This window comes from Ailuropoda melanoleuca, chromosome 5 (assembly GCF_002007445.2).
Source record: "Ailuropoda melanoleuca isolate Jingjing chromosome 5, ASM200744v2, whole genome shotgun sequence".
NCBI classification, from domain to species: domain Eukaryota; kingdom Metazoa; phylum Chordata; class Mammalia; order Carnivora; family Ursidae; genus Ailuropoda; species Ailuropoda melanoleuca.
In genome coordinates, this window is record NC_048222.1 from 31,611,013 (window position 1) to 31,628,507 (window position 17,495).

The window sequence follows — 17,495 nt, forward strand, 5'->3', positions numbered from 1 at the left end:
CAACATGGGGCTCGATCCCAGAACCCTGAGATCATGACCTGAGCCTAAGGCAGGTGCCTAACTGACTGGGCCACCCAGGCGCCCCTGGAAATATCTTTTTAAAGTCAGATCTGCTCTTGAATAGAAGTCCACTGGAGATGCACAAACCTAAAATGAGAACTCTTGAAGCTGAGCCCTGCAACACCACCTGAGATGGCTGACAGGTTAAAATGACTGTTAAAACTTCATACCGTACTTAAAAGCACACCACAGCAGCAATGTCAACCATCAGCGGCATTTTATTTGGGAAGTTTCTATGTATTACATAGGTATTCACTTCCTTTCTCTTACCACCACCACACCCCACCCCGTAAAAAAAATCATAAAGACTTAAAAAACTTAACATATAAAATCTGTTACCTAGTTTCTCTAGTCTTAGGTTAAAAAAACTTAAGTGGTGCCTCTCCTTTAAGACAATACTCCTTTTTTAAGGAGAGTTCATAGTCTGTCCTTGTGGCTCACTACAGATTTCTACTCCTTCCTGGGGAAAAAATGGTCAATGTTTCTGCTTCCTTTTAATAAATTCCTTTCTTGATTATTACACATTATCACTCCCCACTTGACACCTTTTTAGAAACTTGATTGTTGGATGCATTTTTCTTTTGGCAAAAATTCAATGTGGCTTTGCGTGGGATGTCTAAGTGTCAGAAACAGCAGTGTTGATGTTCTGGTTTTGAGAGGGAAAATATATATAGAGATGCATACATTCCCGGAAGAACAAATGTAGGAGACTGAAATAGGGTGTGCACAGAGTTAAGAAGGCTGATAGACACTACTTGGTTTTGAATTCTGTGGCTGTCAGCCACCGAAGACTGCAGTGTAGGCCAGAACATAAACCTCTACAGGAAGAAGTTTGGTTAGACGCGACAGAGCGACAGAGCCGGCTTCACTTTGTTCCAAGTGTATCAGCACAGACGCGCGCAAGGGGGAGCATTACGCTCATTTGCAACGAGCGGTTCCCTGTGAACGATCATTTATGAGCATTTCTGCAAATGCTCTGTCAACCTAGGCACCGGGGGAAGAGAAAAGAAGTATCCTCTTAAAATACACTTCCATCTCTAACTCACCCAAGACCCCAGGTCTCCTTAGCTCTGTGATTTGCAAGGCCAAAATGAAGTTTAAGTACGTGTCATTCTAGGTCATCTGGAAGCTGGTTCACCGGGGCCATTTCAGAAGATCTGGGTGTGCCCAAGACAGCAGCGAGCCTACCCGGAAGGGTATGCCTTAATGATCTTCACATCGTCCACAGGGCGGTCCTGGGAGTTTGTTTCCACCATTCCTACTCGATTCACCATTCCTATACCCTGGCACACACGGCCAAAAATGGTGTGCTTGCCATCGAGCCACTGGGTGGGGGCTAGGGTCACGAAAAACTGGCTGCCGTTGGTGTCTGGCCCTGCATTGGCCATGGCAAGAATTCCAGCCCCTGATGGGAAAGAGGAAGAAAGAGTATGAATAACCCCAAAGCTCCAGCCGGGCACGTGTTCCACCATCCCAGACTTTATCCTGGCCTCCATCACCAACCACGTGACCCGAACACTCTTCCCCCTGCCTTCACACAAAGGCCGTAGCCGCCCGACCCCAACAACTGCGCCGTCCTAGTCCTTGCCTACTCCCCAGCTTCTCTATCCATGATGATCCCCACTAACTGCTGGACCATGGTCCTGACGCCCCCACAAAAACCCAGCAAGGTCTCTGGCGTCTTTGAGGAAGCTTTCACTTTCCTACAGTTTGTAACAGCAGCATTCAAACAATCAGAGTCCAGAACACTCGGACCAGCACTGCGAATTACTCAGGAGGGAGAGGGGTCACTCGCCCTAACCCACCAGGGCTCTTTGTGGTGCCGCAGCTGGGCAGCTCCATGGCACCCTGCCACGGTGTCAGGCATGCAGCCGGAATCGCAGCCAAGAGTGAGCTTTTCAAATCCACACCCCCCGCCCCGGGCAGCCAGATCATATACCTACCCGTGAATTTCAAGTCTGGATGGAGCTCATCCTCAAACTGCTTGCCATAGATAGATGCGCCACCTCGACCTGCAGATTAGGAGACACGAGACCAGTCCGTCAGTCCCACGCTCCAGCTCACAGCAAGAATTATGGCTCAGGGTCAAAAGATTTTTCGGAGTACAAGAAAGGAAAAAGCAGTGAGCATGCCTAGCCCCCTGCTAAGCATATCGCAACTACAGAGCCCAGCAGCAGGATCAAGCACTACACGGCATGCTCAAATCACTGCTTTCATTCAGGTGAGATGTTGCTTTCCAAAATAACACGAAGAGTGTTCTGTCCTGCGTATTACAGTAACACATGTTCACTGCCAAATATGCAGAAAGCACAGAACATTATCAAGAGAACATTAAAGTCCCCTAGAATCTAACCATCTACAGAGAACTACTATTTTTAATTTGATATATTAAGAGATTTCTTAAGTTTTAATTTTTTAGGAGTACTTTAGACAAGAGGGCCGCAAGCCTTAACCCTGTGCCCGTCACAGACATCGCTAATCAATCAGCATTCCTCCCTGCTGAGCTTTGATCTGTATCCTACCAACTCGGAAGTCCAGGCAGCCATTTCTAATGGATCAGAGATGGCACAAGAATTAAAATCTATTTGCTGTCCTTGACGTCAATGAAGGAAAATAACATTCATTTTGGTCAAAGATATCCAGCTTATGGAGAAGAGAGATGGTAGAAAGTAGCAATGTGGCAGAAAGGAATAATATTACAGCAGACAGTCCATCAAGAGGAGAGGTAGTCTATCACAAGGATACGATGAAGAAACGTGGCATTAGGAAGGATTTGCTAGCAACGTCACCACCGGGTGCTATTTATATTATGTCCACGAGAGTGTGGTGCTGTGCACCCAGGTTCTGCTCTTAGAGCAAAATGATAAAATAAATATGGTTTTCCCAATGGAAAAAAGTGTCCTAATAGGAGGCAACTCTCCTAATCAATTATTCAGTAAAATAAATATGACTTGTTGAACTACTGTGGCTTCTCCAAGATAACAAAACAGCCCAGAACAAAGTGAACATCCCGTTTATCAGCTTACTCTGCTTTCCTGGCAGCCAGAAAACAGCCCAGACACGGGGAGCTTGCCTCCTTCTACAGGCTGCTATGAAAGTAGGGTGTTAAAGCACCACGTCCCCCTTTTCCCCCAGGCCCTCCCAGATGAAAATCCCTTGCATTCATTACCTTTTAGGATGTTCCACCATAGAGAGCCTGTCATACCCCCTGGTTCTGGAAGAAGACATTTTTTTTTTTTTTTTTAAAGATTGACCCTGGGATCATGACCTGAGCCATAGGCAAGACACTTAACCGACTAAGCCACCCAGGCACCCCTGGAAGAAAACACTTCGAAGGGGTGCCTGGATGGCTCAGTTGGAAGAAAACACTTCTCATGCAAAGAGGAATGGGGGTGAATCCTAACAGACTCAGGGAAATCTCCCACCTGGCCCAGGCTACCTATCCTTCTGGAAAAGTACCCAACTACCGAACTTTGTAAAAATTCATTCCCCAAATTCCAACCTGCCAGCATACTTCTAAACAGCAATTATGGGACCAATACATTCTCTCTGACTAGGGAATCAAGGTTCCTGCCTGAGGTTGGGGGCGGAGGGGTGGTGAGTGGGGGTGCTAGGGGTGAAGATGAAAGAGAAGGCCGAGGGAATCAAGCCCTAAGTCTGGGGCTTGAGTGAGCGAGTGCAGGATGAAGTTCAGTAGTGGGCTGTCCATCTCGGGCTGAGCCTTGGAAGTGTGATCCCTGCAAGCCACCAGGATGAAACCTCAGGGCCCCTGCCCTCTAGGAACTGAAAGCCATCACATAAACAGCACTGCAAACAAGAGGGCTAACGATGGGCCAGTCAAGAGTCAGAGATGAAGCCAGGGGTTTTCAGTCATCAAGAGATGAGAAGGGAAGAGCACCGAGGCCCCTCTGTACTCACCAGGCAGAGCAGGACCCGGCAACTAGTTTGGGGTCTCTCCAGCACCATTTCTACATAATATGTATGGTTTCATAACCTAATTCAGCTCAGTAGCGTTTGCAACAAAATGTCAGAAAGACAAATAATTCCAACCAAGACATTCCTTTGGGCAAGTGGAACAGGGGAGAGACGGGAGGGGGACAGCAGTGATCAAAGAGTTTGCTGAAGCAGAGCAGGCTACACAGATGCCAACGATCACACACCAAGCTGACAATTTGGGGGCTTCGCAGTCAAAGCTTTGCCGTGTGCCTCATCCAGCACGGATACAGCAGAAGCCGGGCACGGATCTGCCTCCAAACTCTGCACCCTGAAAGTTCTTTTCCTCTTCTGTTTTTTTGTTTTCAACATTTATTCTATGTACTTAGTGTTTCAGATACACAAAAGAAACAAAGAATGCGACAAGCAGCTGTACCTCCCGCTCAGGAAACAGTGTGACAAATCCAGCCCAAGACCCCGTGTCTGTACCCCCTGCGCTCCCCGCCTCTCTCCCCCCCCAGCTAACGACCGCGTCAAAGAATCACATTTTGCCCTCGGGGAACCACTGTGGTGACCAGGAGTTTGTCACTTCCATGCATTTTCCCTTCTACCACCTATGTATACATCCCTAAAACAATGTACTGTTGCTCTGCATGGCTTTAGGGTTATATAAACGCTACTATACTCTGTATTCTTCTGCCATTAGCGCTTCTGTTGACCACCGTAAGTGATATTTATGCATTTGGGTCCATGCGGCTCTCTGTAGTATTCATTCCACTACACAATTACAACACCAATCTTCTCTTTTCTCGTGCTGAGGGATATCTAGGACCCTTTCTATATGCTTTTGCTGTTACAAACCATGCTGCAATACCCAGTCTCGTACTGTCTCCCAGATACAGGTGCCACACCTCATGGCGGACACGCAGGGTCACAGTTTGAGTATCTCCCCATTACTACACGTCCTTGAATATCTTGCCAGAAGTGGCCCCAACGTGCACCCCTACCCACAATGCTCACTCTTACTGATCTAGGTCCTCCAGCCAGAGTTTCTAACATTCGTCAGCCTGAGAGGCATCGACTGCCTGTGTCTTAACCTGCATTTCCCTGAAGATGTGCAGAATTTCATGCTTACTGGCTATTTACCTTTCCGCCTCCGGAAACGGCCACTTATCTACTGAGTGGTTTGACATTTATAAAGATACATATATATAAATGGTATATTATTAGCATTTGTATTCTGGATACTAATCCTTGGTCAGTGACTGCTTTTGCAAATACTTTCTTCCGGGGGACTTTTTTTTCACTCTTTTTGGGGTCGGGTCTTCTGATGCACAGAATTTTTTGCAGTTGAAATTCCTTCATCTTTTTATGATCTGTGCTTCTACTCTTAAAAAAAAAAATCTTTCCTTATCCCCAGGACTCCTCTGATGTCTCTCCTTCCTGCTCACTGCCTGTGGAAATCTCTCACGATGAACAACTGGAGTGGCCCCAAAGACACGCAGAGTGGTCTCTCACACTAAGATGACCATACTTGGTGCTACTTATCCCCACCGCTTCCATGCCACAGCTGATGGGACCACGGATTAACAGCCAGCCCCAAAGTGGCCACAGGTGGGCCAATGACCCATCAGGAGGCCTCGGTGAAAGCTCTGCCTGGGGTATCCGACAGCAGAAGGCCACTGACCAAACCAATCAAAACCTCTCTTCTAGCAAGAGAGCATCTAACTACAGATTAGCTGTCCCCTGAGCATTTCTAACCCCTTCTCTGGCCCCTTCTCCATGGCCTGCCTCAACTTCAGAGACAAGGAAGGCAGCTACTGACAGTTCCTTTTGCAGCTAGGGGTGGTCAGATGACCCAGTTCTGACTTACTGATATAAACAGAAGCCTGCTGAGCAGAGCTTCTGGGAAAGCTACAGCTTTCCTGATAAAAGGGACAAACACACTCCCGTTGTCTTTCACCCATAGCTCTTTCCCCATCTTCCTTCTTTGAAAGCAGAGGTGATGTCAGGAGCAGCAGCAGCCATCTTGCAACCATAAGACAAGTTTGAGATCAAAGGCCAACACACTAACCATGGTGGAATGGAAAGACATAGTAAGCCTGGGTCCCTGACAACTCTGCTGGGCAGCTGAACAAATGCCTGCAACCACTTACCTTCAGACATTTTGTGACATGAGAAAAACAAAAGCTCTCTTCCTTTAAGGCCTTGCTGTGGAGTTTTCTGTTACTTGTAGCCAAAAGCATCCCAAACTGATACAATCTATTAGTCACAGAGTCTTCAGAAGGGGGAACTAACTGATGGAGCTGCTGTTGGATTACCAGGGCAAATGCCAGATACCAGATCCGCTACGTTTCTCCAAGAAGCTTTGCAGTTCTTAGGAGTGCTCCCTTCCTCACTTGCCTCTGGGGCCAGAGAGATCCAAATTTTCTTTCCAACTCCACCACTTACTGGCTGTGTGGCCTTAAGCAAGATAGTTACCCTCCCCAAGCCTCAGTTTCCCTGTCTGAAAAGCAGGAATAGCAGTGGTGCTTCTATCTCACAGGTTTGTTAGGAGATAGTCAAAGGGAGCTCAGCATCATTGATAATAACTGCGTTTGCTTCATGTTTTCCACTACGGTTTCCGTGCACCCAGATAACCTGGGCATCTTCTGGAAGAGCGAACTGTAGGTAGTGATTAACAATTCACCCCGGGGGCCGACCCGCCTGGGTTTACTGCAGTTCCTCTGTCAGCAAACCTCCACCACCCCTCACTGCTCCCCGCTCTGTGAGTGTGACTCCGCTTCTTGTTTCACTGACAAAAAGGCAGAGGAGAACTTCCACTGGCTCTCACCACTGAATCCACTTCCCTTCCTACATGTCCCATTTACCATCCTTCTTCCCTTACTGATACACTGTATGAACATGCTGTTCATACGACTACCCCACCAGACTATCTCACCACCACGCATCTAACCAATTCCATCACCTCTAAGGAACTTCGCAACTACAATTCCTCCTGGTCCTGTATCCAGTTTTCTTTCTAGTGGATCATTCCTATTAGCATAAAAAAAAAAAAAGTGGTATTGGGGCGCCTGGGTAGCGCAGTCGTTAAGCGTCTGCCTTTGGCTCAGGGCGTGATCCTGGCGTTCCGGGATGGAGTCCCACATCGGGCTCCTCCACTGGGCGCCTGCTTCTTCCTCTCCCACTCCCCTGCTGTGTTCCCTCTCTCGCTGGCTGTCTCTCCATCACATAAATAAATAAAATCTTTAAAAAAAAAAAAGGTGGTATTAACATTTCCTGTCTTAAAAAATAAACACAAAGCTCCATCTCCGAGTATCCATCCCCCTATGTTTCTGCAACCCTTCACAGAAAACTCCTCAAAAAAGCTGTCAACGCTTGAGTGTCTTGGCTTCCTTTCCTGCCTCTAAACGTTTTTGCTCCCCATTCAGACTTTTGCCCTCACCACTCCACTGACCTGGCTCTCGGCAAGGTCATCAGTGACCACCACGTCATTAAATCCAATGCTCAATCCTCGGACAGCATCTGACAGCTGATGTCACCCCTCTTGAGATCCTGCCTTGCTGATGGCTCCTCCTTTTCTCTACTGGCTCCTTCTCCTCTGCCCCCTCTCCTTTCACAGATTAGACCTCCCCTTCCAACCCTGCTCCCCGGCCCATTCAACTTTCACAGGTGTTACCCCAAACAATCTCCTGAATGTCTAACTCCAGGACCAGAACAGAACCATTATCACTCTAGTCCAAATACAAAAAGCTCTGGCTTTGACAACAATGAAAGCTTCCAACTGGCCTCCTTGCTTCCAGCCTTGTCTCCTCCTTTCCATGCCAGTTGATTCCCCAAATGGAAGCCAGAGGGCTCCTTTTAAAACAAGCCTCACTGTGGCAGTCCTCTGCTCAAAATCCTCCAGTGACATTTCATCACGCTTAGGACAATACCCCAAGTCTTCACGACAGCTTTATGAGACCCCGTGACCTGGTGCTCTGCTACCCTCCAAAGTCATCTCCTCCTACCACTCTTGCCCTCACTCACCCGCTCCAGCCACCCTGGTCTGTGCTGTTTCTTGCCAAGCACACCCTGGCCTGAGGCCTCTGATTTCTATTCCCCCTGGAGTGTCCTTGGCCCTGACACTCTCAGGCTCACTACTTCACTTTATTCAGAGCTCTGCTCAAATGCCACCTTATCAGAGAGGTCTTCCCTAATCACACTATCCAAAATAACACCTCCCTCACTCTCTAGCCCCGTGGTTCTCAACTGAGGGGGGCTGTGCCCCTTAGGGACACTGGATGTGTGGAGACATTTTTAGTTGTCACACTGAGGGGTTCTACTGGCATCCAGCACGGCGAGGTCAGGGAGGCAGCTAAACCTCCTACAATGCACAGACAGCCCTCTACAGCAAAGACTTATCCAGCCCAAAATGTCAGTAGTGCCAAGGTTGAGAATCCTTGCTTGTACAGTATTTTTTCTCTATCATTTGTCATGACTGATAGTAGATCATGTACTTGGTTGTTCACTGTCTCTCCCACTAGAATGTGAGCTTCACAAGGGCTTTCTTATTTACTATTCTATCTCCCAGCTTTGAGAACAATGCCTGGAATATGGCAGGAGTCCAAAAGACATTTGGTGATAAATAAGTTATAATACGTTATATTTTATAGGCTCCTCCGCTGGCAGCCTGCTTCTTCCTCTCCCACTCCCCCTGCTTGTGCTCCCTCTCTCGCTGGCTGTCTCTCTCTCTGTCAAATAAATAAATAAATAAATAAATCTTTAAAAAAAGTTATATTTTATATTTTTTAAGTTTATTTTTTATTTTTATTTTTAATATTATTTTTAAGTTTATATATATTATATAAATAAATAAGTTAACAACCAAAATAAATAATAAATGACATCTTTTTAAGCTATTTTGTGTCAAGCCTGTAGTCACCATTTTACAAACACCAGCTCATTTACTACTCACAACTCCATGAGGTGCATACAACGAAACCACGCTCCGCATTTAAGCTCAGCGAGCTTACGTAACTTGTCTATGTTGAGTAAGTGTTCGTGTGAAGTTAAGATTCAATCCCAAGCCCACCAGGCTCTACAACCCAGGCTGTTCACCCCTTGCTACGTGAGCTTGCCATATACTATCGCTGAATTAAATTTCCTCACATATTTTTCTAACCCTAGACTCAAGAAACTCTGGAACCCAAAATGGTTCCAGAATGATGTTAGATCAAATCTGAACTTCTGTCTGGAGTCTCCATGAACTGAACTGGTCTGATCTTAGGCACCGCGCTATCTCTACTCTGTGCACTTTGTCCCCAAATGCCCCTTAACTGTCCCCTAAACATGCAGTTCAGGGACCTTAGAAATCACATCCGACACATTCGTCCTGGACACGGAGAGGTAGCTAGATTATGTCACAGAGCTGGTCCAGATGTGAGACAGGACATGAGGTGCTGGGCTCACCTTCATATTTGACAGGTCTCTCCTGTCACTTGTGCCTCTGCTCTGTACGCTTTCTTCTTCCTAAACCTAAAATGCCCTTCCCTGTCCTCTTAAGAGTTAAAATTCTACATTCCCTTAAAATTCTACATTTGCAAGGCCCACCTAACAAAATGCCTCCATCCCATGCTAACCCCACTCCACCGTACTTTTTCTCTTATTACGAATTTTTCCAACCTCTGTTATATACCTGATCCAGAGCGTACCACCATAAACTTGCGTATTGTATTATTACTCTCCAGTTGTTTCTTATAAGAACTATCTTGGCTTCCTGGCAGAGAATGGAGCACTGCAAAGAAAAGAAAATGCCTTGGCTTCTAATGCTGAAGTCTCTTCACAGGACTTAGAACAGCAGACTCTTAGCAAATATTCATCAAATGAATAAAATCAACAATGAGCTTGCTGTTCAACACGTTAAATCTCAGGCGTTCCTGGGGCTACCAAGAGGAGGCAGAAAGTCCGAGGGAGGGTGATGCACAGGCTAATCAGCGTGTAATTAATCACTGCAGTCACGCCAGCTGGTGAGCACTGAGAGGCTAAGTGAAGAGCGAAAGGAAGGCCTTGACAGGATGCCACGTCTTACGGGGAAGACAGAAACGGAAGAAGTTAGTAGAAGCAGATAAAAAGACATTCAGACAGCTAAGAAAAAAAGCCGGCATACAGTTATCCGTGAAAAGAAATTTAAAAGAGGAAAAATAGTTTAAAAAACAGGGGCGCCTGGGTAGCGCAGTCGTTAAGCGTCTGCCTTCGGCTCAGGGCGTGATCCCAGCGTTATGGGATCAAGCCCCACATCCGGCTCCTCCGCTGGGAGCCTGCTTCTTCCTCTCCCACTCCCCCTGCTTGTGTTCCCTCTCTCACTGGCTGTCTCTCTGTCAAATAAATAAATAAATAAATCTTAAAAAAAAAAAATCCAGGGGCGCCTGGGTGGCACAGCGGTTAAGCGTCTGCCTTCAGCTCAGGGCGTGATCCCAGCGTTATGGGTTCGAGCCCCACATCAGGCTCCTCCACTGTGAGCCTGCTTCTTCCTCTCCCACTCCCCCTGCTTGTGTTCCCTCTCTCGCTGGCTGTCTCTATCTCTGTCGAATAAATAAATAAAATCTTTAAAAAAAAAAAAAAAAATCCAGCAGGAAGTCAAAGGTATTCAAACTGAGAAAACACCTGGCAAGGTATATACGGAAGACCATGGAAAGAACGGTTGCAGAGTAACCAGACTGAGGGACAGTCGGGGATAGAAATAGTACACTGGCTTGCTGATGAGCCCAGGATGCCTCATGCTGCTCCTCTGAGATGTTTGGCAAAACACGTGTTACCTAATCAGCAGCAGTTCAATCAGTGACCCAGGAGGGCCTAACTCTTGTTTGCCTTCCACCACAGACCTGCCGGCTCAATCATTCATTATACTTGAGGCTGAATGCAATTACTTGGAAATCTTTTGAGCGATTCAATTTCATTAAAATTGCATCATGGAAACGTGACATTATGAAGGATTGCAAACCAATTACAGAAATACAGGGAAGCTCTGACATGAGCAACTCACTTTCAATTCTTGTACACTCATCACGATGGATTAAAATTTTATTTCATAACAACAAGAAAGAGGAAGAAGACAGGAAAGAAGTACATCAAAGTGTTTACAGGACACTTTATAAAGAAGTGGAGTGAAGGGGCGCCTGGGTGGCACAGTCAGTCGGTTAAGCGTCTGGCTCTCAGATTTCTGCTCAGGTGATGATCTCAGGGTCCTGGGATCCAGCCCCATGGGCTCAGCATGGGGTCTGCTTCTATCCCCCTCTCTCTGCCCCTCCCCCCACCCTGTGCATGCTCGTCCACGTGCGCATGCGTGCTCTCTCTCTCTCTCTCTAAAATAAATAAATAGGGGAGCCTGGGTGGCTCAGTCGTTAAGCGTCTGCATTTGGCTCAGGGCGTGATCTCAGGGTTCTGGGACTGAGCCCCACGTCGGGCTCCCTGCTCTGCTGGTAGCCTGCTTCTTCCTCTCCCGCTCGCCCTGCTTGTGTTCCCTCTCTCACTGGCTGTCTCTCTCTCTGTCAAATAAATAAATAAAATCTTTAAAAAAAATAAACAGATCTTTAAAAAAAAAAAAAAAGTGGAGTGAAGCAGGATTAGCCCCTGCCTCCCCTAATACCTAATGAAACAAACACACAAAATTCCATTTGTTTCCAAGCCCCAAATTCCCAGCATCAACCAAATAAGGAAACAGACTTATTACAAAAATTCTGAAAAGAGTCACCAAGGAAAGAAATGGGAGATTCTTCTGCCTGCACTCCCTAAAAGCAGTAATCAGGAAAGAAGGAGTGTAACCTAGAGGATTCTTACAAATACTCTCCCATTCTGAGAAGCCAACAGAAGGCTGGGTGGGCTAGTAACCCTGAAAAAGTTAAAGAGAAGGCCCTGAGGGCAGAAGCCTGTGCATAACAGGCGCTGGGGAGCAACATGGCAGGCCACCAGCACCGAGCAACTTGTGGGGTGGGGGAGGACTGGGCCATGATGGGGTTCAGGACAAACTACCTCCAAATATGGTGCTTTGGCATACTGAATGTCCAGCTGAAGGGATCTGAGAAACATCAGGTACAAGAAGGACATTCTGACTTCCCCTGAAGTAGGTCCTAAGACCCTCTTGCGAGAGGTGCTGTCCCTATACCTGAAGGAAAAGAACATCTCATCTCTAAGACAGAAGGACCCCCAGAGGAATCTGAAAGAACAGGCCTTGCTGTTTCCCCCAGTTTACTGCATTTAGCTTAGACCCCCTTTCTCCTATCACATTTTCCCACAAATTTCCACTCTTTGTCAAATCTAGCACAAAAACACTCAGGTACAACCGATTCTTTGGGTCTTCATTTCTTTATCAAGGCCATGGTGTCATCAAAACTTACAGCAAACAGGAGCGCCTGGGTGGCTCGGTCAGCGAAGCATCTGCCTTCGGCTAAGGTCATGATCCCAGGGTCCCACTTTGGGCTCCCCGCTCAGTGGGGAGTCTGCTTCTCCCTTTCCCTCTCCTTCAAGCCCCCCCCTCCCCCGGCTCCTACGCACGCGCTCGCTCTCACGAATAAATAAAATCTTAAAAAACAACAACAAAACTTACAGCAAACAAATTTGTATGCTCTTCTCTCATTAATTTGTCTTGTTATAGAGACCCAGCTACATGAAATGAATAAAAAGGGTAGGAGGATCTTTCTTCCCCACTACAGCTATTCTCAGGGGACTACCCAGAGTCCTAGGTTGGGGAAGAGGGATACCACTGATTGGTGGAGGGGACCCATGGGCAGGACTTTAACGGAGGCTGGGAAAACAGAACAGAGGCTAGCCCTCCCATAAGGTGCACTCAGCATTAGCTCTCCTACCACCTCATCAGGCTGGAATAGAATGGAAAGAAAACAACCTAGCATCTGGAATGGGGAAGACAAATGGTCCCACAAAGGTGGGGACAACAACAAAGAGAATTCACTTATGCTGTATCTGAGCAAATAAAAGGTATGGACAGCATCAGAGTTGACATTAAGCAAGGATAAGATGAAAAGAAATGGCACAGAAACAATGCACACATATTACAACAAATGGAAAGGAGAAAAAGAAAGAAAGCATGTAAGGAAAAAAAAACACACCTCAGGAACTCAGTCTGGGAGAAAACACAGTCCAAGAAGGGCTTCTCTGCAGCTGTCTCAAGCTAGAGATGCCTCAACAGAAATAAGAATCCAATTAAACAAGAGCTCAAAGACAAGATAATAAACCAACAGAATAAGGTGAAAAGACTGCAGAGCTAAGGAGACAGACTGAGAGTCCAATGACACCAGTAAGGAGCTAATAAATCAATTAGAGCAGTAAAGAACAGAATGGACATGACTAAAAGTTGAATAAGGCACAGAGTAAAGGTCTGTCATTATCTCAGTAGATGCAGGAAAAAATAGAAAAACATCACCTCACACACTCAAAAGAAATATAATAGATATGGAAGGCAGAGGTCATGAAACAGAGAGTAACTAGTTCCCTGAAACAGAAAATCAGAGCAAGTAACAGAGGAAATATTCAAAAATACAAATCAAAATATTTTCCCCAAGCTGAAGGAAGGAGTAAATCTGGCCTCAGTAGTCTCCAAAGCCACGCTTAAAACCAGAAGGCAACAGAGCAGAACCGTCGAAAATGATCTGAGGGGACAAGTGTGGCCCAAGAACAGTAGAACCAAGTAGAACCAAGAACATGGTCTTTTTCAAATTCTCCAATATGATTGAGTTACAAAATATAACACCCCCCAGCCCTTGCAATACAAACCACTCAACAGGAAATTCTGCTCTCTAACACCTGGGAACAGAAAAGCCTAGTGGTGGGCACTGAACCCTCTGAAATGCAGAACCCATACTGTAGCTGAGGGAATCAGGCACAGAGTGGAAAATGTCCTCTGACAAGGAAAAATAAAAATAATGACAAAAACCGAGCGTGAGGGAGGCAGTGTGGGCGTGAGGCAATAAAAGGGATACGGATATATGGATATACCTACATGCATCTATATACCTGCCCCGGTTCACAGCAGAGCTCCTAAAGCTCCAGTAATTTCCAAGTGATGAGAACACTAGGAGCATCTCTTGTTCTCATATTTGGTCTCTGACCTGTCCCTGAAACAGAGCTGCTAAAACCCTTTTAAATTCCAAAGTGATAAGAGCACTAGAAGCATCTTTTGTTCTAAGGAGGCAGGTGGGCTCCTGAATGGCTCCTGGATGGGGACTGGTCACCAGAAAGACCCAGCCATGATTAGAAGCTTGGAATTTTCAGTCCCCACCACCCCCTGCTTCTCCAGAGAGGGGAGGGGAGCTGGAAATGGGGGTAACAATTGATCACAACTACACGAAGAAGCCTCCATAAAATCCCAAGAGTACAAGGTTCAGAGAGCTTCCAGGTGGGCAAACACATCCCTTCCAGGAGGATGATGCACCCAAATTCCACAGGGACAGAAGCTCCTGCTCTCGGGACCCTCCCAGACCTCACCTTATTCAGCTGTTCATCCGGTTGTTCACCTGTATACTTTACCATATCCTTTAATAAAATGGTAAACGTGTTTCCACGAGTTCTGTCAACTGCTCTGGCAAATTGATTGAACCCAAGGAGGGGATTATTGGAACATCTATAACCTAGGCTTGGGACTGAAGTGGGGTGGAGAGCAGGGAGCAATCTTGTGGGACTGGGCCTTAACCTGTGGGATCTGATGCTATCTCTGGTTAGATGATGTTGGAACTGAGCTAAATAGTAAGACACTCACTAGGTGTCACAGAATTGCTTGTGGGGGGTAAGCCTCCATACATTTGATGACCAGACGTGTCAGAAGTAAAGTCATCTGTGTGAGTAGTAAAGGAGACATGCAGGAGAAAAACACAGAAGCAAAGAACTAGGTTTTTCCCAACACAGAAGGCAGACAAAATGGAGTTTTTCCTAAACAACAGGAATGGGTAGAAATTTAAGTACTAATTGCCTCACCTTTCCTAGCAGGAAATCAATTTTTTGGATATGTATACAAAATTAAATATATTTTTGTGTTTTAAAAACAATAGCATGCATGACATAGCCTATTCTCCTGAAATTATTTCCATTTAGCTAGGTATCCATCCATCCATCCTTCTGACTATGTATCTGAAAAGAATAATGGCCACCAACAGTTAACATCAATTGTTTCTAAGAAGTGGGAATATTGTGGGAATAATTAATCACCAATAGTGGTTAAAAATATTTAGGAAGTATACTATGAGAGTTCTTTTTCATAGTTTCCTATATATGCTGTATTTTTAAAAAAGATTTTATTTATTTATTTATTTATAGAAAAGAGTGCACGAGCAGGGGGAGGGGCAGAAGGAGAGCGAGAATCTCAAGCTGACTCCATGCAGGCAGGGCTCGATCTCAAGACACTGAGATCATGACCTGAGCCAAAATCGAAAGTTGGACCATCAATCAACTGAGCCACCCAGGCGCCCCTATACTGTACTTTTTATATGTGTCCATTTACATTAAAAAAAATTGAATAACTCTAGTCATAAAGGATAAACAGAAAACAAGGGAGAATGACAAAGAAGAACAAGACTAAGAAAAAAGACTGCCAGAGAGTATCAAACTTAAAGGCAAAAAAGCAGAAGCAGGAATCAGCAGAGAGAAGATGCAGACTGAGAAGCAAGGGGCCTTGAAACTAACGTTAGCAGCCACTGATTTCACTAATAAAGCCCATCTAAATGACAGTAACTCCCAGATTTGTACCTCCATCCCAGACCTTTCCATGAACTCCACACTCGTATCCCTTTACTTATTCAACATCTCTACCTGAAGATTTGACAAGCATTTCAATGTTAATGTGTCCAAAATCAAAACCAAATTTTTGATTTTTCCCCTCCACACATGCTCCTCTCTCAGCCTTCCCTATTTTGCTAAATTTGGCCAAAGTCGGCTTAACTATACCTGTCCCTGTTGGGTCACCTCCCTGGATCATGAAGTCTTTGATGATTCTGTGGAATTTGGTGCCATTGTAGTAACCTCGACGTGCCAGCTCAGCAAAATTCTTACAGGTCTTCGGAGCATGCTTCCAGTATAACTCCAGCACGATGATTCCCATGCTGCAGGGGGAGATGACAATAGAGTTCCAGTTAAGAACAAGGTCACAGCAGCAGGAATATTATGGGATTGATCCAGGACTCTCTATTTTCAAATTCTATTAAGTCATGAAATTGTAATACACATCAGATTTTATGCTCGGCAAAGGAAAACATCACAATCACAATGTAAATAACAAACACAGATACCTTCTTTGAGTAAAACACATAGGAGCTTCGGGTACTTCTTTTAAACAAAATAACTGTGGACAACTAAACATTCGAACTAGCTTTATATATTAAAAAAATCACTGATCGTGGGAAACCAATATAACCAACCCTTAAATTAGGAAAAAAAATTGCAATTAATTTGTAATTTTTTTTAAAGGAGGACATTAACATATCAGGAATTTGTACTTATTTATATATGCATGAGTTTCTGGGTGGGGATAGAAACTGGATAAATGGGAAACAGGAAGGCTTTCAATGAGTATCTTTTTTTAAACTTTTGTGTTTCTGAACCATGTAATTACATTTCCTATTTGTAAAAATTCTGATGGAAAAAAAAAAGGTACAGTTTGTGTGTATTGGTGCAACAAATGCAAACCTGATTACTTCAAATCTCTATACCTACCAAATGGGACAAGCACTTTCCCCCCTGAAGTACAGCTAAGGAAAAGCAAAAAGGTAAAAGACTTAGACAGGTGCCTTCCCCTCCACTCCATCACTCACCTAGATTTTAAGCTCCAAGAATGTGAAAATTGAGGCAACTCTGTATAGCCTGGATACCCAGTGCCAAGCACAGTGTAAGCACTCTATGAATACATGTATATAGATATAGATACAGATATAGATATATCTATCGTATGTGCTAGAACATAGCTTTCTAAAAGCCTTTCTACCGGCAATTCATCCTTCACACTAACATTCAACATGGATTAACAACTACTCTGTACAAGGCACAGTTCTAGGTGCTTTTCCCCTCATGGAGCTTATATTCTGGTGCACATTTTTAAAATACAGGGAATAACTTTTTGGAATGGCAAACAGGAAATACCTATACAATTTGAAAACTGCATACATGTTGACAGCAATTTCAACTTCAAAGTATTCTATAGTAAAACTTACATATGTGCCTGAGGATACAGTATGCGCAAGGGTATTTATTCCAGTATTTGTCTAACAAAAAACAAGAGGCATTTCAAGTGTCCCTCAAAAAGGAAATGACTAAAATACAAAATATCAATACTATGGGAAGCCACATTAGCAAGTGAAAGAAAAGCAAATTACAGAGGAAAAAAAAACATATACAGTATGATCATATGATCGTGCTTTTAAGAAACAGAGCATAAAAGGGGCGCCTGGGTGGCACAGCGGTTAGGCGTCTGCCTTCGGCTCAGGGCGTGATCCCGGCGTTATGGGATCGAGCCACATCAGGCT

The 17,495-nt window shown here is 45.1% G+C and overlaps 1 protein-coding gene across 1 annotated transcript in view; it reads right to left on the bottom strand.

The window, feature by feature from the left end:
- Positions 1 to 258: 258 nt before the first annotated feature.
- The window catches only part of PPIL1 (peptidylprolyl isomerase like 1), a 19,085-nt gene continuing 1,848 nt past the window's right edge, over positions 259 to 17,495 (bottom strand). The window contains exons 2-4 of the mRNA XM_002914285.4: positions 15,925 to 16,079; positions 2,004 to 2,072; positions 259 to 1,465 (exon numbers count right to left, since the gene is read on the bottom strand). Of these exons, the coding sequence (XP_002914331.2) occupies positions 1,245 to 1,465; positions 2,004 to 2,072; positions 15,925 to 16,079 (445 nt within the window). The 3' untranslated portion in view covers positions 259 to 1,244. The remainder of the gene's footprint in view (positions 1,466 to 2,003; positions 2,073 to 15,924; positions 16,080 to 17,495) is intronic.